This window comes from Nelumbo nucifera, chromosome 1 (assembly GCF_055504915.1).
Source record: "Nelumbo nucifera cultivar China Antique chromosome 1, China Antique-T2T, whole genome shotgun sequence".
Classification (NCBI taxonomy): Eukaryota; Viridiplantae; Streptophyta; class Magnoliopsida; order Proteales; family Nelumbonaceae; genus Nelumbo; species Nelumbo nucifera.
Genome location: NC_142649.1, coordinates 75,310,565 through 75,335,003, shown reverse-complemented (window position 1 = coordinate 75,335,003; position 24,439 = coordinate 75,310,565). Strand labels below are relative to the sequence as shown.

The 24,439-nt window shown below is 36.8% G+C and overlaps 1 protein-coding gene across 1 annotated transcript; it reads right to left on the bottom strand.

Moving 5' to 3' along the window:
* LOC104604952 (eukaryotic translation initiation factor-like protein) lies at positions 1 to 22,934 on the bottom strand. Its single transcript, XM_010269534.3, has 6 exons — positions 22,662 to 22,934; positions 21,358 to 22,372; positions 21,078 to 21,265; positions 1,271 to 1,307; positions 832 to 899; positions 1 to 715 (listed from the first exon to the last, which is right to left on the bottom strand). Exons 1-6 carry the CDS (start codon positions 22,760 to 22,762, stop codon positions 253 to 255), a joined length of 1,872 nt encoding a protein of 623 aa, XP_010267836.1. The 5' UTR covers positions 22,763 to 22,934; the 3' UTR covers positions 1 to 252.
* Positions 22,935 to 24,439: the final 1,505 nt, after the last annotated feature.

Below are 24,439 nucleotides of genomic sequence, written 5' to 3'. Positions count from 1 at the left end.
TAGCATCAGAAACCGGAATCTTACCCAAGGTAGCATAGTGAAATAAATTTTCTATAACAATAATCTGTAAAATTGAAAAGTTGAATTCGAAACCTTCTTTTCCTTGCTGAAGGGCCAGACCAATATCCCCTACTAAAACTTTCTAAATGCCCAGTGCCATAAAGTTAGACTTGATAGTAACCATCAATGATGGATTTTTTTTTTTGTTTTGCCTTTAAGCAAAACCAATGGACCCATTTCTCAGATGCCTTATTAGTAACCATTGATTTGACGCCTTGGTGTTGGACCCGAATAAAACTCACGGGTATCTGTCAGACGCGAAAAAGGCACCTGGTTCCGGCCAGGCAGGCCTCTCTGGCCAGAGAAGCGATCAGCTGCCTTTGGATCAGATATTGACCTTGAGAATGCTTGAGCAAGTTCCAAGGCTGTTGCTGCTTTCCCATAACGCAGACCAGGAGCATCAGGAGATGCTTTTGCCTGCTCAGCAGGCTTACGCCAGGTCTCAGGCTCAGGACGTCGTTCTTGTTGCTGCTTATCAGTCTCCCTACCATTCCTCTTATTCTCATTCCGCCATGAACTCCTCTGCATTTCTACTCTCTCAGGATCCCTTGTGACCCTTTGATCAGGACCAAAATTATCTGCCCTCTCACCATATCGGGCAAGTGGACCCACAGGCTCAGACTTTGTTTCAGTCTTGGGGAATTCATGTTTAATCCTGTGCATAAAAATGCGTTATGGTTAATGTATGCCTATAAAAAATTGTATTCTAATAATATCCAGGGTCGTGAATTCAAGCAATCCTACCAATGGACAATTGAAAAAGGCCTGTACCTGTTGGGCTGTTGATTTATGTCAAGGTTGTTGATGGAAACATCATCAATACCCCGCTCCTTCAAAACCTGAGAATATGCAGAACATCAAGCTAACATCATAAGACAATGTTTAGGTAAAAACACCAAAAATAGAAAAGCAAGAAGCACTCTAGTTCTAGACCGTAAATAAAGAAGCCTGCCTTGTTTGTTCTTAAACACAAAAAATAGAAGCAAGATGCGCTCTAGTTCTAGACTAGTAAATAATGAAGCCTGCCTTGTTTGTTTATTAAGCTATCAGCTAAAACTGAGAATTCCTCATAACTACCACAGCAACAAGAGATTAGCAAAAACGCTATTATTTACCATAGAAGCAATTATACCATGGGAAACTTTTATGAACTCTCCAAATAAATTAACCAGACAACCACTCTATACAAAAACTTGAGGAAACCACCTACCAGCTCTCGAGGGCGTGCACCACCAAATAACATCTGCCTGCATCAACAACGGGAAAAGAGTTAGCTCATAGTTGCAGAGTAAAAGAATAACATAATCAGATAAAGAACCTGTAACCAATCTGATGAGTTTTGAATGCCATATGAATACAAAGAAATCTAAATCAAATGAATAAATAATATACTGTTACATCCTTTTTATTAGTATATACTATATTTTAGAGTTCTGAGAAATTCCAACACTTGTGACTTAAGGCATCTTTCTTTTCCCACCTGATAGGAAGCCAGAGGCCCAGAGCACCCTAAATCAAATGACTTAATGTGATCTACCATTTTTGGAGCCAAATCCAGCCCTTGGTGTAATGGTCTTTATCTAACAATTTGGAGTTAGGAAGAATTAAGAATGCTAAATCTTACAACTTTATATTAAGTTAAATCCCAACCTTACCTGTTACACCTATCGTACATCATTCAGTAAGTCAAATACTCCATATTATTAGACAGAGAACAAGTTCATAAAGATGTCACACGCAATCTAGCTTGGGTGCATCCAAAGAATGTCCTCATTTGTTCTGCTTTCTTTTATCATGTTATGATTTCCAACTATCAAGTATGAACCCGAATAAGAGCCAGAAGATACCGAAGATAAAGATATTCTACCACAGTTATTGGTACTAGGACACTTCAGAAATACCAGATGTTTCCAAAATCTATGTTCACACAAACAAAATATCTAAAAAAAGACCATGTTTTAAATTCCATTTAGACCAAACATCTAAGCTATTGTACATCTCCCAGTGCCCAAACTGTATCAATCAAGATCCCTGTCCAGATTCCAGAACACAAACCAGCATAATCATAGGAAACCTGTCCACCTAAGACCATTAGCGTACCTAATTGTCTTGACCATAACTAAGTGCCTACATAAGAAATAGTTTGATCTAAGATGATATCCCTTGGAGCCAGGCTGACAAAGAGGATTAGGAAATGTTGGTGTCAATCAAAATGTCAAATGGAAATACTACAAAAATTGCATTGTGAAAACAATGTGAAAAATGTGAAAATATACAACGAAATTTATCTAGTGATAAAAGAAGCATAATTACACCCCTTTAGTAACTTATTTGTTTATAATATAGTATACTATGTATTAATATTTGTAGTGTATATATTTAAATTCTAATTTTACATATGGCATTTTCCTAATCCTATTTATTTTTCTTATTCTCCAATGTTGAACATGAAATTTAAATTAAAGATGGTAAAAAAACTATGATTATTTTAGTCATTTATTTGTTACTATGGATATATGTTATGCATACATTTTTATTCTAATAAGTACTTAGTTTACTCCTTAATCTTTATTTTTGTTTAATTGTAACATAAATGCCAAATTTAAATTAAAAATAAGAAACTAACTAATGACCATTTAAATAGCTTAATTGTTAATAACATAATATACTATATGCTAGCATCTGTAATCTTAAATTTTTAATTCATATTTCTCATATAAGTTTTTCCCAAGACTATTTCTTAATTTTTCTTATTATGCATATGTTGAATATGAAATTTAAATTAAAGATGGTAAATAACCATGTTTGTTTTAATCATTTATTTGTTACTAATATAAATATAAGTATATAAATATAATATATGTTGTCTGATCATTCTTGTCATTATTTATATGTTAAATATATTAGATTTAAATAAAAAACTAGTTGCTATTTTAGTATCTTTATTTTTGCGTACTTGTATTTATTGTTCACTAAGATTCAAATTGAGTGTCTTGCTTTATGAGTTTTTGCAAAACCTTTGCAAACTTTGATATATTGTAGTGGGCCTCCATATTGAAAGTGAATGCTGTTCAATAATGATGATTCTATTTCAGTGGTACTTTTGCAAGGGTCTACAAAATTTCTGTAGGCCTCCAATATTGTTTATAAAGATTCCATCTTAATTCTAGGCCTGCTTTCGAACTTTTACTTCATGTTTAAGATTGGTTTATGGTTTATGTTACAAGGTTTTACAAGATTTTCATAGACCTTCATATACTATAGCATGGCCCTTGTAAGTACAAGGATTTTACCGTTGATTATGCCATTTGACGAGTAATGACCTAAGATTGAGAGCAAGAAAAGAAGAGGCAATGAGGAGTTTGGGAGCACCAAACTAAGTACTGAACAGGAAGAAGCAACTGAGCTCTAAAAAAGCCTCCATTTCTTCACAACCTCCTCCCCCTCCTAATCTCCTCCTCTTTTTTTTTTTTTTTTGATGAATGAAGATAATTTATTAAAACAGAAATATGAGGCAATACAGTAGACCCAAGAGGAGGCACGAGTTGTTACCTCTTCTAATAAATATTACATCAAACTAAAGCAGAACTGACCAGAATTAACCAGAACTAAAATTACAAAGCAGCCCAAAATAAATGTTCCCTTGAGGCCCCTTGCTTAGCTAACCCATCCGCTAAGGCATTTGCTGATCTTCCCACCCAATGAAAGGTAACAGCCATGTCTTTTGTGATCCAGTTGACTTTCCTTAAAATATCTCCATGTCGCCACATAGCTGAAGCTGGTTCTGTCAGCCATCCCACAACAATCTCAGAGTCCCCTTCAACTACCAAGTGCTGGACTCCTAACTGTTCTGCAATCTGAATACCTTGTACTCCCGCTAATAACTCAGCTCTATTGGAGTCTCCTATTCCCACGGGGCCTGAAAACAATGCTAATATTTTGCTTTCATCATCTCTCAGCACCCCTCCTATCCCGGAAGGGCCTGGGTTTCCTTGGCTTGCTTCCATCAAAATTCAGCTTTACCCATCCTTCAGGTGGAGGCATCCACACAACAGAATTCCTGTCCTTCCTTGTATGGCTGTTAGCCACCGCTAACCAGTTTCTCCAAAAATCATCAAAGGAGAACGTATAAAATAGGTCCATAGTTCTCAACCAATGAATGGCCCTAGTTAATATACAGTCCTCAACAGCTTGAGTGCTTCTTTCTTCCTCCTTAAATGCCCTTGCATTCCTTTCTTCCCATATTGTCCACAAGGCAGCTGCTCTAATGCATCTCCACATTATTTTTCCTTTTTTTGTAGGCCACACAAAAAATGAAGGATCGAATAGCTGACTTAAATCTATGGGCAGATTCCACCTGCACCCAAACAAAGAGAAAATCCTACTCCAAATAGCACTAGAAAAGGAACAAGATACAAGTAAGTGAGAGCAGTCCTCACCACTAGACCAGCAAAGTACACACCAATTAGGGGTCAAACACAAAGAAGGCCTTTTCCTCTGCAAACAGTCCAGGGTATTAATCTTTCTATAGAACACCTCCCAGCAGAAAATAATAACTTTAGGTGGAACCAGTCTAGACCAAATCTCCTTGGTTGGAAAACCCCACTGTCCCTGGGAAGAACAAAGGGATTTGAAAATGGAAGCATAGGTAAAGTAACCTTTTGGGTGAGGGAACCATAACCTCACATCCAAACTACGGGGGTCCAAGAAGACATAGCCAAGAAGGGACAACAAATCTGAAACACTGTTAAGTTCACCATCCCTCAAGCCTCTCCGAAATCCAAAGTCCCAACTTAAGGAGGGGGTGAAAAAGGAGATTGGAAAACCCCACTGTCCCTGGGAAGAACAAAGGGATTTGAAAATGGAAGCATAGGTAAAGTAACCTTTTGGGTGAGGGAACCATAACCTCACATCCAAACTACGGGAGTCCAAGAAGACATAGCCAAGAAGGGACAACAAATCTGAAACACTGTTAAGTTCACCATCCCTCAAGCCTCTCCGAAATCCAAAGTCCCAACTTAAGGAGGGGGTGAAAAAGGAGATGGGAGAAAAAGAGAGAACCTTTTCCTTGTAAAGGGAAATGGAATAAAGAGATGGAATTTGGTCCTTTAGGGCAACATTACCCACCCAAGTGTCTTCCCAAAATAAAACAGAGGTACCAGAATTAACATCATACCTGACAAAGTTGAGAAACTGAGGGAGGATACACTGGATTGCTTTCCATGGGGAAGCCAACGTAGCTTGACGTGATACACCCGCATCCCAACCATTTTCCAGTCTACCATGTATACTAGCTATCACTTCATGCCACAACCTCTCCCTTTCTCTAGGCCATCTCCACAACCACTTTCTTAAGAGAGCTTTATTCTTGAGAGTTAGCCTTCCTAGTCCCAAGCCACCTTCCTCTTTACTCCTAGAAACTATTTCCCAGTTAATTAGGTGATCTTTCTTTTCCTCCACTAGCTCCCAAAGGAAATTTCTCATTAATCTCTCCAACTTTTTAGCTTCCCTAATAGGAATCCTGAAAACGGAGAGAAAACAGACCGGTAGATTTTCTAGAGTAGCTCTCAATAAAGTCACTCTACCCCCTATAGAGATGTAGTTCTTTTTCCATGAAGTTAATCTTTTCTCAAACTTTTCCAACACTAGGGTCCAGAAACTACTATCTTTTGGATTAGCCCCTAAAGGGAGACCGAAGTACTGTAGAGGCCAAGTAGTGACAGAACAACCTAGGCAATCTGCCACAATCTGGATGATCCCCTCATTCATATTCACACCTACCACACAACCCTTCTCCATGTTTATTCTCAAATTTGATACCTCCTCAAAGTGTTGTATCAATGCTCTAAGATTCCTCACTTTTTGCCTGTCACCCCCTTCACAAAAAATTATGATATCATCAGCAAACTATAGGTGGGTTATCCTAATGTTATTCCTTCCTATCTTCTAGCCACTCACTTCCTCTTCCCTATCTGCCTTAGAGATTAATCTACTGAAAACATCTACAACTAAGGTAAAAAGAAATGGGGAGAGAGGGTCACCTTGTCTAAGGCCTTTACAGGTAGGGAAAAAATATTTGACCACCCATTCACCAAAACTGAGTAATGACAGGAGCTAATACAACCCTTTACCCAGTTGCACCATCTATCTCCAAAACCACAGCACCCAAGGACCTCTAATAAAAAGCTCCAATCCACAAGATCATAAGCCTTCTCCAAGTCTAACTTACATACAAAACCTTGATTCCCCGACTTTCTCATGTCCTCCACATACTCATTTGCTATTAGGATCTGATCTGTTATTTGCCTTCCCTGCACAAAAGCACCTTGTGCTTGACTAATGGAGGGTAGTACTACTCGAATTCTCAAGGACAACACTTTGACCAGAGTTTTATAGATGCTTGTAACCAGACTAATCGGCCTGTACTCCTTAGGGTTCTTCGCATCTATCTTTTTTGGGATTAGGGCTAAGAAGGTGGCATTAACTCCAGGGCTTACCCTTTTCGTATCTGCAAACTCCTGAAACACCCCGATAAGATCTTCTTTTACCACATCCCAACAGTCCTGATAAAAAGCCATTATGAAGCCATCTGGGCCAAGTGCTTTGGATCTATCCATTGAAAATATCGCCTATCGGATCTCTACTTCACTGAAATCCCTCTCTAACCAAAAACACTTGTTCTTCAGATAACCTAGTCCACTCCAAATTCTCCAATGTTGGCCTCTTAATCAAAGGTTTTCTATAGATTGATTTCAAGTGATCCACAAACAATCTTGCTATCTCATCTTGATTTGTGACTTCCACCCCATTTACCTCTAACTTAGCTACAAAATTTTTCCTTCTCCTCCCATTAGCCAACGCATGGAAAAAATTTGTATTTCCATCCCCTTCCTTGATCCATCTATGTCTTGACTTTTGCCTCCAGGAAATTTCCTCTCTCAGAAGAACCTCTTCCAAATCCTTCTTTAAGTTTCTTCTCAAGATCCTTTCTTGTTCACTCATTGTCCTTTGGCCTTCTTTGGAATCAAATTCCTCAATCCTAGACACCAAGTTACTTTTTTGCTCCTCTATCCTTCCAAAGTGTTCCCTGTTTCAATCCTTGATCTTGGATCTCAACCTTATTAGCTTCTTGTGGAATCTCACTCCCTTCCACTTCACCCCTCTTACCTCTTCCCTCCACCAATCCCAAATCAGATTCACAAAATCCGGGTGAGTCAACCACATATTCTCAAATCTGAACGGTCATGTACCAAAGGCTAAACTTTTAGGACTTAACTGGATAGGGCAATGATCAGAAGTGACTCTGGGTAAGGCTCTAGCCATCAGGTTCCTCCAATGGTTCTCCCACTCTTCATTAAAGAGACATCTATCTAATTTCAAACAAAGAGGGTTTTCTTGGAAATTGGACCAAGTAAAATTGGCTTGTGAGAGGGGTAGCTCCTTTAACCCACAAATATTACCGAATTCATTAATTTTTTTCATACTGGTTGTGACTGTTCTTTGGGGATTGTTTGATTCATTACAAAACCTAATTACATTGAAATCCCCCCCAAGACACCAAGGACTCTCCCATAAACCTCGAATGCCATACAATTCTTCCCACATCTCATTCCTCTCTCTATAAGTGTTGGACCCATAGACATTGATTAGAACCCAAGTAAAGCCATCCCCCACATTCCTCACCTTTAAAGACACTGAATATCTCCCAATTAACTCCATTGATTCTATAGCATCCTCTCTCCATAATGTTACTAAACCTCCAGAGGCCCCCCAAGGAGCTGAAGTCCAACCAACTCCTCTTCATCTCCACACATTTCTAACCCATCTTCTATCCAATTCTGCCAATTTGGTTTCTTATATCAACACTATGTCCGGTTTCTGTCTTCTTAGCAAGTCCTTAATTGCCCTTCTCTTTCTTTCACTTCCCAATCCTCTCACATTCCAACTAATAATCTTCATTGAGCACTCCTTTCAGACACCCTTCCCAAGAGAGTCCACCTTACGGCAGAATCTTCCTTCTTTCCCCTCTCCCACTAAATTCAGTACCACCCTCAATATCTGAAATCAACCTTTCCACTTCTGATCTTTTCTTCTTTTTCCTTTTATTATTCCCCTCATTCTTCCTACATAAAGCATTATCTTCAGCCACCTCTCCCCCCAAATTGGACTTTCTGTAATATTCCTCCTCTTAATAAGTTGCTGCTCTCTCCCTTTGATCTAATTCCTCTTCTCCTTATACTCCAACAAAGCGCAAATCATTTCCCAAATTCTCTCTAATTCCACCTTCTATCTCTCTCTAGGTGTCCCTTTTCCCTCTCTCAGCTCACTGTCAAAGTTGTTATTCCCTCTTCTTTTCCCCCTAACTGGAACTTCTGCTTGGGATGCAGGAATATCTATTTCAAGCACAGAAGGCACATCAGTAACCAAAACCGAATGGACAACCATACCTTTGTTGTTGGGGACCGAAGGACCAGCAAACAATGGAGGGGGACTCGCACCAAGAGAAAGGCCTAAACCGATTCCCTTCGATTGAGCTTGCCTTAGAGAGTCTACAGTTGGATTCAATACCCTCTCCCCTTTAGCAGCTGAACTCTTCTTCCCATGATGTCCTTCTTCTAGTGTCCCATTACAGTTCGAAGTGTTGGAATTCTTCCCTACCGACCTGATATCCTGTTTTTCCTATACTATTGGGTTGATCTCCCTTGCAAATGCAGGTCGTACCTGTACCACATCCTTTGCCAGCCAAACCAAGAAGTTCTCGTCAACTCCTTCACCTGTTTGTGGGTCATCATCTTGCTTGTTCTCTTGAAACAGCAGCTTCGTACCCAAGCTCTCTTCATCAAACACATCTCTCGAACTGTTCAGGTCAATGCTCCCTAAACTGACTGTATCATCTGAATCAGAAATGCTGGAATTGTCCTCTGCTTCACTTCACCTGAGGCACCTCGGCTTGCAGTTTTCCGGCGAACTCCTGGAAGCTCTCTCTGACACGACCCACTGTAGTTCTATCGACACCACCTGCCTGGTCAAGTGACCTGTCCCCCCTTAGATAAGCCCATAGAGTTTGGCCCACTAATTCTGTCCTTTCTTCTATAAATTGGCCCAGGCCCACCAATTTGAGAAGGCCCACTCACTATTACCTGGCCTGGATTGGGTTGGGTCCTAAATAACTTCAAGTGGCCCAACAGTTCAGCTTCCCACTTGTCATCATAGTTGTCAAGGCGACCTTTGAGGCTCGCCTCGCCTAATCGCCTAACAGTTTTCTACTTCCTACTATAAAAAAACTTTTTTATTCATTCTTTTTTGATATTATAATTATAAAATAGACATTATTAAAATAAAATAATCATTTTGTGTGTTTATATACTAATTCCTTTTTATTAATTTCTTATTTATTTGGGTTTAATCAACACAAACATTGTTAAAGGCTGTATTGAACCCTCAAAGACTTAAAAACCTGAACCAATAAGGAAGAACTAAAAATTTTATCTAATCAGCACATTTTCCCCTTCCATATATTCTTCCTCTACTTCTTCTTCTTCTTCTTCTACTACTACTACTACTACCAATACTTTTTATTTTCTTTTCCTATAACAAAAATAAGGGTTCAGCCCTATATTTTTTGAATTTTATTTTCCTTCTTCCTTTTCTTCTCATGAATATGTTGAATTTCTGTACTTAAATATGAAATTTATACTTTTCTTATGAAAATCATGAATAATTATTAAAGAAATATGGTTATGGTACCTAGAGAACTATCCTAGGATCTATGTTTTTTAACATAAAAAATCCATCGCCTAGGCGACTAGGCAACTAGGCACCCCCCAGTCGCCTAGCCTCGCCTTGGCGCCTTGAAAACTATGCTTGTCCTTTGACTATAATTCAAGAAAACTTGCAGCCCCCTTATCACCTTTTCCCAAACAACCATGTGTGTTTAAGGAATTGGTTTTAATGCCATCTGTGACAGCTTGTGCAAATGATCTGTCAGAGGCCCAGCTAGTGCCTTGTAGAACACACTTGAGACTTCCCATCTTCAGCAAGGCTTTTGAATTTCCAAAACCTTGCTTGGCCTTTTCTGTGTAAATCTCTCTTCTTTGTAGGATTGCCAACCCCTTGCTGCCATGTAAGGTTTCTTCTTCAGTCTTACCATCTTCCTCCCTTCGAGCATCCCTCCACATTTCAGCTTCAATGGAGGAAGTCAACCAGACCGCCATGAAAGCTCCTTCAACTCTCAGGTTCACTTTCCTGGGAATCTCCTCAGGCTTGACCCCATTCAATAGATGGGCTACAGACCTGAGGTCTCCCCAAAAGACACCAGCCAGCCTTGCTCCACACAGTGCTGCGATGGATTTTGCTACTTCATCCTTCCAAAGATGGAAGGGTAGACCAACCACACGCACTTTTACCCCATCCATTACTGGGAATTCCTTCAAGTTTGATGAAGGAGACCACCTGAAAATATTCACCGAGCCCAGCTTGTCTTGCAGGCATACAACCTCAACTTCTGGGTTGTTATCCAGAGGATCAAGCAGAGCTTTGCACCCATCAAAAGGCGTTAATACAAATGTGGTTTTCATCCTCAACTGTTTTGTCACCAATATAGCTACCTCCTCCCAGGTTTTCCCTGGTTTATCAACTTCAACAACCAGCTTACTGGACCACTCTCTTTTATCTGCCGATAACAAGATTGCCGCTCTATTTCCATCTTGCATCACAGTAGGGACCAATTGGTTGGGGGACTCCAGGTCCACTTCTGTCCTCGAGAGGTCCTCTCTTATCTTCTTTTCCAAAACTTTTTCCTTCTTCGCTTTCATTCTAGACATAAACTCTCTCAATGCCTTGGCTATTTCAGTCCACCCCTAAGTTCTTCCTTCTGGGAAGCAGACCATTTGCTTCCTGGTACTGTTAAAATGCTCTGAGAGAGTTATGAAGAATCCTTTTTTATTTTTCCTGCACTCCACCACGTATCTCCTTCCCATCTCTGCTTGGAATTCTTTCCAGCACCTATCCTTCCCTTTTGTACTCGCTGCAACTATAAAATCAGTGAGCCACTCTACCACATTCAATCCTACCAACATCACCGTAGCTATCTTGGTTTCTCTGATTTTCAAACTAATCTGCCCTCCGATTCTTAGTTCTTCCAACAGAAAGTTCTTCGCCTCCACAAAGTTTTTTTCCTCCTCCATCGCGTATCAGTGACTCTTTGAAGACTGAAGTTATGGCAGTAGTGGAAGGGATAAGGCGATCCTAATCTCCTCTTTGTTTCATTTTTTTCATCTTCTATTTTGCAGGAACTGATTCATGGCAAGGATACATCCTTATCAAATAAGATGAACATGTGTTGTCTACTGCTGCCAAGATGAAGTTGCAAGCCTACCGCCAAGAGCTCCTCGGCTCCACTCAATCTGTTGGTGTACATCTTGCCCTAAGGTTCTAGTGCTTCACAACTTCAAAAGCTTCACAAATCTGGCACAGCTCCTCAACGTGTAGGTGGTATATAATGCAAACCTTCTTCCCCCCCCCCCTTCTATCTAATCTCTCCAATTGAGGGTTGCTTTTTTTCTTTCATGCCTTGTTTTTCTTTTGATTGTTTAATGCTTGCTATTCTATTCTCACATATATCATGAAACAAATTTGTCTTCCTCTCTTTTACCACATGAAATATTCTGTCTATATATTGAGTACCATCAACCTTTGAGACCAGATATTGTAATGAACAATATATATATAGTGTATATCAACCAATTTAGTCAACATTGACCGAAATGTTCATCACATTGATTGATCATCTTGTACTTCTAATATTCACATTAATGTTTCTGTCAATGGGGGTCTCAACACCAAAATATGTAAGGCAACATTTTCAACATTTCTCGACATTCTAAACCATGTGCTTGTAACTAAGCTTTAATGTTTTTATGATATATTATTTAACAATAACAGCTTCCCTATGGTTATTAATAAATGGTTTCTAAGAACTTGATAACTTTCTCTAAAGATGGATCTGTAAAGTGGGTCAGGCCACCAGCTCAGCCCTGCACAACACAGGTAGTGCCAAGCCCGGCTCATACCACCATTCCATGTCGGGCTTGGGTTTTGAGGCCCACGAGCCAACACAAAACAACATGAACAACTGGGGCATGCCAGCACAGACCACAACCCAAGCATGGCACGGCTTGGATAACGGGCCACAATTGTTTTAGTGCAGGTACCAGGGTATTGAAGGACAAGAGAAGCTATATTAATGATGAAAGTTTGGAGATATGCATATGTTTGAAGGATTGGCTAGATGCAAATGACAGATTCCAAGATCAAGGAGGACGTGACATTTCAATTGATGGTTCACCAGATGATGCAAATCAAAAAGGAGCATGTCCGGTAGTTGTGCCAAGCTTCCCTTTTGAGTATTCATGACATGAAGGCACAGTCTGCTGAGGCCCGCATGCCAGCACAATAAGGCCCACTACAGTGTAGGCAGCCCACAAAAGTGGGTCATGATTACACCTCTATCTAAGGATCATAATATTCTTTAATTCCTTTGTATTATCATTTATTCATTCATATGCTTCTATTTGATAATAATAATATAGCATTATGTCTGTAGAATCATTTAGACTTAACTCCATTGTTTGCATTATCATTTATTCATTAATGCTTCTATTAGATAATAATATACCTATTATGCATGATCTGATCAAAACAACATACTATCATGCATGTTTCTATAATCTCACATTAGTTTCATATTTTTCTTAAAAAGTACTTGAGGCTTTGTGCTTTATGCATCTAAAGGTCCCGGTGCCTTGCCTCGTGCCTCCATGTAAACATTGATTTGGCTACTTGAGGATGAATCTGAGGCATGTTCTTAGGCTGACCAGTGCTTGTTTGAGTTCCCAAGTGTGGTTCTTCAAATTTGACTTAGAGGACTATGGTAGGTGCCTAATGTTGATCTTCTTTAGTTGGTATTGTAAGAATTGGCGGTGCACATCTGCTTTATATGTTGCCTTAGATTTTCCTTTTTGATAAATTATGTTGCCTTTAATTTTCCTTTTTTTATCCATATTTTATACTGGAATGTTTTCTACAGATTTGATTTCAACTCTGATTTAATGCAGAAATTATATCAAATATATCTGATGTATCAATTACACCAAACATATCACAATAACTAAATGAGCATAGTTCATATTCGGCTGAGCTTCCCGAGCTTTGTTCAGTGTGGTTCAGTTAACCATTCTCAAGAGAATAATAACCATTCTTACATCTTCCTTATACAGTTATACCAAATAGAATTATTTTCTTTTCTTTTTGATCATGTACGAACCAGTGAAAATGTAATATGAAGAGGCTGTAAATTCTTGTTTCTATATTCAAGATTTACTTCTATTATTACCATTTAATAGTCATTAATGAGGAAATTCTTATTTTGAAGGTCAAATGCTAATTTTTACCATTTAATAATCCTAAAACAATGGTTTAAAAAGTCAAGAAATATCAGAAATGTTGGCTTAACATATTTCGCCAGTAACAAAAACATTAAGATGAATCTTAAAAGTACAAATGTCAATGTGTCAAAAAATTATGGTCATTGTCAACCAATTTGGTTGATATACACAAAACATTTATTGCTCAACACAGTAATTCATCTAAAATGTCAATGTTACTGAAAATACAGACAGAAAATTTCACGTCGGAAGAGAGAGACAGACAGACAGACAGACAGGCTTGGTGATATGTATGTGAGAATAGAACACCAAATATCAAATATTCAAAAGAAAAGAAAGGAATAAAAGCCAAAAAATAATTGATCAAGTGGAGAGTAAGAAAAATGGGAAAGGGGATTTACATACCTTAAACCCATAAGTTGAAGAGTTGTGCTAGATATGTGGAGTTTTTGGAGTTATTGAACACTGGAACTTCAGGGCAAGATGCCAAACAAGACACTGATTGAATGAGTGGAGCTAAGGAGCTCATGGAAGTAGTTTAGTGACTGCATCTTGGAAAAAGTAGAAAATACAACAAAGCTTGTGTTATCTGGTAAGGATGTATTCCTACCATAAATCTATCATTACAACAGAGAAAATGAAAAAAAAAAAAAAAAGAATAAGAATAAGAAGAGGAGACAAGGAGGAGGTTGTGAAGAAATGGAAGCTTCTGTAGAGCTCAGTTCTTCCTGCTCAACACTTAAATTTGGCATTCCCTACCATAAATCTGGTAGGGAATAGTAGAAAATACAACAAAGCTTGTGTTATCTGGTAAGGATGTATTCCTACCATAAATCTATCATTGCAACAGAGAAAATGGAAAAAAAACAAAAAAAGAATAAGAATAAGAAGAGGAGACAAGGAGGAGGTTGCGAAGAAATGGAAGCTTCTGTAGAGCTCAGTTCTTCCAGCTCAACACTTAAATTTGGCGTTCCCAACTAAAGCTCCATTTCAGCTCTCCCATTCCTACACTCAATCTCAGGAATCAGGACATTACTCATCGGCAATGTTTAAAGTATCGATACACCACGATACAGGGTGTAATGGAACTTTGTACTACGCGCTTTTTAAATTTGGCGTTCCCAACTAAAGCTCCATTTCAGCTCTCCCATTCCTACACTCAATCTCAGGAATCAGGACATTACTCATCGGCAAGGTTTTAAGTATCGATACACCACGATACAGCATAATGGGTGTAATGGAATATTGTACTACGCGCTTTTTATTTTTTCTTTTAATTTTTTTCGAAAATAGGGCTGAAGAGTAGGTTTAAGCATGGATTAACATATAAAATAAAAAGTTTGGTGATTAGCCTTAAAAAAGGCATATCAGCGTGTCATGTCAATACAACCTTGCTCACTGAATAGCATAATGAACAGTGAAACCCCTGTTGTAACTTGCAAAAGTCATGCAATAGTAGACAGTCTATGAAAATCTTGTAGACCCTCCTAACTTAATCCCCCAAAAAGAGTCCTAAATAAAAATCAAAAGTTCAAAACCAGACCTAGAAACCATTAAAATGAAACCTTTACAAACAATATAAGATAAATGAAGGTCTATAGATATTTTGTAGACCCCCACAAAAGAACCACTCAAATGGAATATTTAATAAACAATATTCACTTTTAATATAAAAGCCCACTACAATACATCAAGTTGGAAAGTGTTTTGCAAAAATTCATAAAACAAGCCAGTCATTTAGAATCATAGTGAACAATAAACCTCATTAAGTAATAAATACAAGTACATAAAAATAAATAAGATAGTAAAATAGTACTCAGCTAATTTATTATTCAAATCTAACAGATTTAACATAAAAACAAATGAAAAGAATGGTTAAATAAAATAACATATATCATATCTTATATACTTATATTTATATGAGTAACAAATAATTGATTAAAATAATCATTGTTAATTACCATCTTTAATTTAAATTTCATATTCAACAAATGATTAATAAGAAAAAATAAGAAATAGGGTTAGGAAAATATTATATGATAAATATGGATTATACTACAAATTCTAACACATAGTATATTATATTATTAACAAATAAGGTACTTAAATAGTCATTAGTTAGTTTATTGTTTTAAATTTAAATTTGACATTTAAGGTACAATTAAGCAAAAACAAAGATTAAGAAGTAGACTAATTACTTATTAGAATAAAAATATATACATACATGACACATAGTATATCTATAGTAACATATAAATCATTAAAATAATAATTTTACTGTCTTTAATTTAAATTTCAAGAAAATAAGAAAATTTTAAAAATAGAATTAGGAAAATGTAATATGCAAAATTCATACTAAGTTGGTGCCTTTACCACATGTTTATTGCCTTTGCTTAAGAAGTGATGAGACGGTGACTCAGCTTTTGATTTCATGTCCTTTTGCTTCTTGTGGGATTGGTTTTCCTCTCTTTTTGGTTGCAGGTGGAATCCCCCCTAATGTGTGTTAAACCTTTTTTTTTGATGAATTGTGTGTTGAACCTTTTTGACTCTAGCTTCTTCCAACAACCAAAGAAAAGAGGTAGGGTAATGTGGAAAATAACAAGAGAAGCCTTCCTTTGGTCAATTTGGGAAGAGAGAAATAATAGGATTTTCCAAGGGCAAGAAAAATCTAAGGAAGCACTTGTTGAGGGCCTTACCATCAAGATTCTACATCGGCTGAAAGCTCTTCAAGGACTTCTCCTCAATTGTTTTAATTAGGAGTTGGAATTCTATTGTTGTATCCTCTCCCTCTTCCCCTTAAGTTCAAGAGAGTTGGTCCCCACAGCCTCAGTTCAGGGTGAAATTAAATTTTGATGGAAGCTCATTAGGTAATCCAGGTCTATCGGGAGTTGGGGTGTTTTCAGAAACAAGGAAGGAAGAGTTTTAGCCCTACACTCGGGCCAGATTGGAGCAGGAGATTCCTTAAGGGCAGAAGTCAAGGCCTGAGATTGGCAAAACAATGGGGAATGAGCACTTAGAAGTGGAAGGAGACTTCAAGCTAGTAATAGGGTGGATGGATGCAATCTAGAAACTTGGGAGTGTGGTCACTTAGACAGCCTCTAAGAGAGATTGTAAGCTTAAAAAGGGAGCTTGGGGTGAAATTTAAATGGGTAAGAAGGTCAGCAAATGGAATGGCCGATGCTTTAGCTAAGCAAGGAGATAATAGAGAGGCTTTGTTGTGGGCTTTTTTGTAAGGCATTTTCTGTTTTTGACTTCTCCAACCATCCTGTGGGTGGGGTGATATTTGTACTCTTTATTTAACTTCATCAATGGAAGTTACCATTTCCTATCAAAAAAATGTAATATGCAAAATAAAAATTAAAAACATATACCACATATATTAACACATAGTATACTATACTATTAACAAATAAGTTACTAAAGGGGGTATATTTCTGCTTTTTTATCACTTCATAAAATATCATAGTATATTTTTCACATATTTCACAATGTTTCCACTATGTCTATAATTTTTACAATACTTCCATCCAGCATTTCCAACATTTTAAACTTTGCATATATAAGTCTGAGTCAAATACAATTAGAGATTAGCAAGTATGGGAATCCCCAGCCTATAGGTGCACATAAGAATTAGTGCAAGGCTTAATTCAAAAATGTTCTAATACACTAACCGGGAAAAATCATAATAACGAGATCAACTCATACAAACTTTTTTTACTTCCACACCAATTAATCATCATTAATAATAATTTAGAGCCCATTTGGGAGTACTGAAGGCTAGGTGATTTTTAACAAAAACAGATATAGAATAACAGTTTCAAGGAAGTTGAACAATGCTTGTCAGAATTTGGGTAGTTTTGTAATTAAGAAAAGATGAGAAGGGCATAAGAGGAAAAGAAAAATGGAATGCCATATTTAAGGTGAAGTCTTAAAGTGAAAACACAAAGAGTTGGGGCAGCTCTTTGCATAAGCTACATAATGAAGCTTGAGCTAACAATTGATCATTTGGGAGTACTGAAGGCTAGCTAACAATTGCATAAGCTACACAAAGAGTCGGGCCAACTGGTGCACATTCAGGGCCAAAACACATTGACGATTCCATTCGAACTGAAGTCCTACCCTTGCCACAGGGACTTTGACTAGACCACTTAAACTACTGCAACCTAATAACAGAAGGAGATTCTCAAGCATCTATAAGATGGATAAGAAAAGGCAACCTAAGCCCATAGCAGACACAGCATTTTTATAATGGAAGCAAGATCGTATGCTACCATAATGAACTTCTCCTTTAGATAGATACAAAGAACAGCAAAATCTTTTGCTCACTTGCAAGGGAAGGGGCAATAAGTCTTTGAAGTTTTTTTTTTATAATTGAAAATTTAATTCATTAATCAAAAGGTTAGATCAGTTACAAGTAATAAGTCTTTGAAGTTTGAACTACTGATTTTTGTATCATTAGAAGTTATAATGAAAAGAAAATCCAAGTACTGGACAAGCCATGTGCAATGTCACAATTCATGGCAGGCCCCCTAATGATATCAATGCATACTTTCACTTAATAACATGTTAAAGTGATTCTTCATAAATATTTGGAAACAAAAGCAAGTGGCGTCTCATCAGACAACTTTCTTTGCTTGAAACCCATGGGAAATATTTGCTAACAATTAGATTTAGAGAACCAGGTCAAATCTTTTTTAACATATTCACCTATATAACACAAGTTGCTAAATCAGCAAAAGGTCGCACTGCAAATTAGTGCAAATTGGAGGATTTTTTTCTGCACCCTAAAAGAAAAGGGAAGGGAATAGTAGGAAAAGGAGAAGTTTCTTCTTGCCAAAAAACAATTCAATAGTTCAGAAGATTCAGTTTCCTTGTCCGAGTCTAAACTGAACGTTTTGCAAATAAAACACATTTAGATGGATTACAGAAATTTTCCAGCGTATATTTCCACCCATTCAAGGGTTTCTTTTTAGTACCATAAAAGAGAATAGGGGAGAGAAGGAAGGGTGGGAGGGCGATATGTTCCTCTTGCTAAAAAACAATTCAATAGTTAAGTAAATAATTAGTCACTCATCAGAAGATTCAGTTTTCCTGATCTGAATCTAAACTGAACTTATTGTTAATGAAGCACATTTAGATGGATTACAGAAATCTTCTTGCATACATTTGCACCCATGACCCATCTACTTCAACTACAGTGGATTAGAAAATATATATACATACATACACATATATATATATAATGTTGAAATCTAGCTTTCTTTCATCTGTACCCAGAAAATTGTCAACACCAGAAACAAAAAAGTTTTGATAGAAAGCTCATACTATTAAAACCAAAAATTTCTAACCCGTTTTAAGAGAATATGTAATAGTATAAAGCATAACAAGGACACTATAAAGATCGAACTCCAATCAAAGAACATTTTCATATTCCCATATAACTTATGTATCTGAACAGTAAGGCAAAGGTCAGTCATGGGACTTTTTGGGGCTAAAACATAAGCCTAGGAAAAGTTTAAAAAAAATAAAATTAATAAATCATAATAAAAATAAACTGCTAATATAATTTTTGGGGCTAATAAACTACTAGTGTTTTTACATATAGGACTTCCCAATTTTTGTAAACACTAAAGCCATGTTTGGCCTGATAGAAAATAAGAGAGAGACAGAAAGGTGAAGGAATGTTCTTATTTCATAAGGAAACCTGTGAAATTCCTTAAGAACTTTCCCTCAATTCTCTGTTTCTCTCTTATTTTTTGTCAAACAAAACACAGCCTAAAATTTCTATTTATACTTTTGATGTAGGACAGAGGAAAAAGTCTTACGAGTAAGATCTATAATAGGCTAAATGGAGGAAAAGCAATGAAATATGTAGATTATGAAGGAAAATAAACTAGTAAAATCCTGAGAATTAATTTAGGATGGTTATAGTATGTTTAAGGAAGACATTGGTGGGCTAAGGAGAAGCAATGAAATTTGTAGATTATGAAGGAAAATAAACTAGTAAATTTCTGAGATTAGGATGGTTATAGTATGTTTAAGGAATAGATCGGTGGGTTAAGGATGAAGAAAAGGTAATGTTTTGAAGGTGTTTATATAGGGGATAGAACTAGTTTCGGGCTGCAACCTTTAGTAGTGGAATGTGCAATTTAAAGTAGATTATGTTACAAGCTATAGGTTGAAGCCCAAGGTGCTTGTGGTGCGTGTGAGAGAGAGAGAGAGGATAATGTACTTCAAATGGCATAACAACTCCAAATCAAACTCATATTCATTCCATTTCTTAAGTGAAGCTTTATACTATATTTATAAATTTGACACCCAAGAACTTCTAATCTCACACAAACTCGTTAAAGCAAGCAAGAACCACTAACTTAATCTAATTCTAAAGAAACCAGAAATTACTAAAAAATAGTAAACCACAATTGCTATAAAAAGCAAGCACAGGAACTGCCTGAAATAGTAAGTCTAAAAGTTCCTATAATAGCTTTTGCTTGCTTTTTCATTAAGAAAAGTAAATTTCTAAAATACCAGAACTCAACCCTACAACCACCTTCCCACAGCATCAACTTCCATGACCTCACTATGATTAAAGATTAAAACCATTTCTTAACACCTTTTAATATTTAATCAAATCAAAAATAAAATAAAATAACAGTTAGACAGAATGTTTGATTGATAATCAATCTAGAAAATATAAATACTAGAAGTCCAGAACACAAGCAAAAGGCAACATTTTTTGGTAGACTAGTAGGATAGTAAGATGACTTCAAATCAACATTCCAAAGAGAATAAGTAACTAAATTGAAGCGAATAGAACAGCGTATTTTTTGAGGAAAAAACAACTTATATAATATATATTAACAAACAAAGAAGCACAAAATGACTAAGAAAACCCTACAAATTACAAATTTCTCCAATCATAAAAAATAAAATAAAAAGAGAATAAAAGAGTGAACTAGAACTTCATTATCTCTTGTTTATCTGTTTGTTTCTTTGACTTGGTTAAGATATTAGAGGTCTACCGTGTCATGGCTAATGGCTTAGTAACAAGAAAAATAAAAAGATAAAATAAAGCTTTAACACAAACCAAGTGCTGCAGGAATACAAGGCATATGCCTTAGCTGCATCTGGCATCTTAAGCATTGAGGATATGGCTGACAAGGTGATGTTGTGATGACTTAAGTCTTACAGAGCAAACAATACGTTTCCTCAACCTCACCTTCTCATGTCTGAGTCCATAACCCTTTTAATTTTTAAACCATGACTCCAAGAAGACATGGATGAATATTCACATCAAGGAAGCATGGATATCAACACAATAAACATAAGTGAACGATCTTCATCAAGCATTCAACAAGCAAATTCAGGGATAGGAAACATCGCCAAATTTACCAACATACCAAAAGTCTTACAAAGTTCATTTTATCCAACAGTACATCATTCCATGTCTTTCTAACAGTTAAACACATTCAAGTTATCAGAAAATGGTATGTCATTCTGCATGCAGTGTAATAGTGTTCCATGAGCAGCCTAATTAACATTAACAAAAAGATTCAGGACGAGCTTACCAACCTTTCTCTTTCAACATTTCCTTCAGATTGTTCAAGAGGCTGTGAGCGGGGCTTTAGATTCAATTTGGGTCGTTCAGCTAGGCGATTTGACCCCTCAGCACCAGTTAACCCTGGTTTTGAAGAATTTGCATTTGCACATGGTTCGTCAAGAGTCTCTAAATGACCAGAGTTGGTGGACTGATGGTGCCCCTGAATTAAAACAGACATTAAATACTTGTCAAAATCAAACCATCCACAAACTCTATAAAGCAGAAAGTAACACCCAGTGGTTAAGGAAATACCTGCTTATAATCCACAAGATGTGGTTCTGAAGTCTCCAATGGCTTAGATCTTGGAAGAAGTTTCAATTTAGGCCTCTCAGATACTTCTGAAGGAACTGGTGGTGGTAATTGAGATCCAACAAATCTTCCTTCAGTAGAAGCTGGACGAACCCCATCAGAATAGAATGACAAATTCCTCTCCTTTGCTTCTGGATAAATCGGAGACCTTGCCCTTTCATAATCTACCGCCTCCTTCCCACCACTCCGTATCCCGTCTGCAGCAGTCCAGCCTTTTTCAGTATATCTTCCCTGTGTCACATTATGGTCACCCCTCTCACTCACTGGATCAACAACATTGTATGCATAGCCATCCTTTGGGCGAAAATCACCCTCAGTTTCAGGTAATCTTATTACTTCAACATCGGGCTGATGATGGACCGGATGCTTAGACTGCCATCTACCTGATGAAACCTTCTCAAGCGCAGTGGCTTGGGCAAACTTTGAGACAGCACTCGGACCAGACCAGGCAGATGAAGGAACAGGTTCACTGACGCCTACCACCTCCTTCCTCATCCCCCACGCATTTGGAGAAGAGCTGGAAACAGTAGAGCCATTAGAAGCATTCGATGGTTGTGGATTACCACCCACAGGTGACGCTCCAGTGAACCTCGATGGAAAGGAACTTGCAGCAGTACTTGTCGAGTAAGATACAGGGCTCGACACTTGCTTCCCAGATCCAGAAAACTTTACCGAAGACAGTGAATCTGGCTTCTGTTCGGGACGACTTGGTGGGCGTAGGCTTTCATCACTGACGGTCCGACGCGGAACAGAGAGACAATCTAACGGCTTGCGTTCATCTTCATCGAAATTCCGGCCGATGTGTGCAGGGTGGGAAAGGAACGAAGCTTTCTCGTCAAAGTTACGGGTTGCCCCAGAAGATCCTGGTCTTGAACGATGATCGGATCGTCCTATAGGGTTTCCCCAAGCTGTTGGGATGTGACGGTCAAAACCAGGGCGATCGGAAGGCCTTACAATGCTGCATAGATATAGGAAAGTTCAGAAAACTAGGGTTTCAATTCATAGATCCAGCCTAAGGTGGCATTGAGCTGAAATAAAAAGAAATTCTAACTCGAATATCTGAACTTCCGATTATCTGACTAAATAACAGATGTTTAAGGACAGAAACCCAGGAAGAAAAAAAAAACGAAAACTATTCTTCTGAACTAAATCTGTAGAAAATTCAATCAAAAAGGAAGTTGTATTGATATACAAAGATACACAAACAAAATAAAAGAAATGGATCAATAAGCTTGGTGGTAGCTTACACTCCAGGCGCAGAAGGTAAAGGAAGATCAGAAGGTATGGAACCGCCATGAAAGTCTTTCAGCGTCATTGTAGATCCGCTGAAAGCTTTCTTCTTCGACATTCTCCTTCTCTGCGTCCTCCGACCTTATTTCCTCTCTTCCTTTACTCTTGTAACTTCTTTCTTCAGGACGATGGATACCAGCGCTTAGGGAGAGAGCGTGCACCGACCCAATTCAGATCAAAAGCGAGGAGAGACGCCAAGAAAGGTTCCCCTGCTGCAATACAGTGATTTCCGGCCCCTATTAAATGAATGGCCAATCTCATACAAATGCCCTTCGTTTTCTTTCTTATTTACGAAATTACCCAAAGTTCACTCATCTGGTTAAATGCCGTTACGGGCCTTATGGCTTGTCCTGTCGGCGTTGTCGCTTGAGAGTTGAAACTGCATGTAATTTGAGCCTCACGGGATCGAGGCTGGCATAACGATGATCCAGGTTTACCCATTTGTAATTTTAATCCGGCCAAATTACACATTTGTATTTTATTTTTTGGAAAATTCTTGATTAATACCCTGAATTTTAACGGTTTTCTCAAGTCGGTACCCAAATTTTAAAATGTGTCCATATAGTACTTGAACTTTAAGAATATGTCTAATAGGTCCCAATCGTTAACGGCCGACCATGATGACATGTGCCACTTACAACTTTTTAAAATGTCAAAATTACCCTTCAAACGAAGACATTGTTCATTGTATTCTACTTTGAAAGAAGCTTCTTCGAGTCGAGCTCGAGCTCAAGCTCGTTTATTAATCGAGTCAAACTCAAGCCTAATAAATCTCGGCTCATGAGGCTTGCGAGTCGAGTTCGAATGGCTACATACAACAATAATAATAATCTATATATATTAAAAGTCTCTCCTTTGAGAAAATCTATTTATCTATTTTCTCCTTTTTTGAATTTTTTATTTTTTTAATTCCATGTCATTTTTGAAACAGATGCACTTTCCCAATAACCTAAATAATCTTTTCTCCTAAAATTACTCCTAAACAATCTCCCCTAATTTCTCCAATTTACTAGAGAGTTTCTCTCCTAAATTATCTTTAATTCCTATTTATCCTCTCCCATACTTTTTATCTATATCTATCTAAATAAGGTTTGGATTAAAAAATTTAAATATTATAACAAAATTATAAAATAACTTTAAAATATTTATTAAAACACAAAAAATAATTCTATATTTTTACAAAATATATCACGAAATTATGTACTAACAATTTAAATTATGTTTTTTCTAGATTATCAATTTAAAAGTTTTTTAAATATTTAATAATATGTAATAGCTTTAAATAAATAAAATTTGGATAACAAAGAAATTTAAATATTTTATAGAATACTTAAATATTTAAATAACTAGATTTTAAAGAGTTAAAATAACGAAATTATGTAATAAATTTAAAAAACTTCTTCAAAGTATAAAAATAATTATAACATAATATTTAAATTAATAATAATTTAATATATTACAAATTAAATAAAGAAATTATGTAATCATAGAATAAATTATGATTTTATGGAAAAATTAAATTCAAAAAATAATTAATATTTTAAAATTTAAATACCTTACATATTATTTAAGTATTTAAATAACAAAATATTTAACATAACTAGATTTTAAATAGTTAAAATAAATACATTATGTAACAAATTTAAAAAAAAAATCTAAAAAGTAGAAAAATAATTATAACATAATAAAGAAATTAATAATAATTTAATATTTTACATAATATTATAAATAATTA

Bases quoted from the DNA above. Each gene is read 5' to 3' on its own strand.
- LOC104604952 (XM_010269534.3), bottom strand. From the start codon at position 22,762: ATGTCGAAGAAGAAAGCTTTCAGCGGATCTACAATGACGCTGAAAGAC. The intron at 21,266-21,357 runs GTATTTCCTTAA...GTTTTAATTCAG, and splicing joins ATCTTGTGGATTATAAGCAG to GGGCACCATCAGTCCACCAA. The intron at 716-831 runs GTACAGGCCTTT...TTTTATGCACAG, and splicing joins ATAAATCAACAGCCCAACAG to GATTAAACATGAATTCCCCA.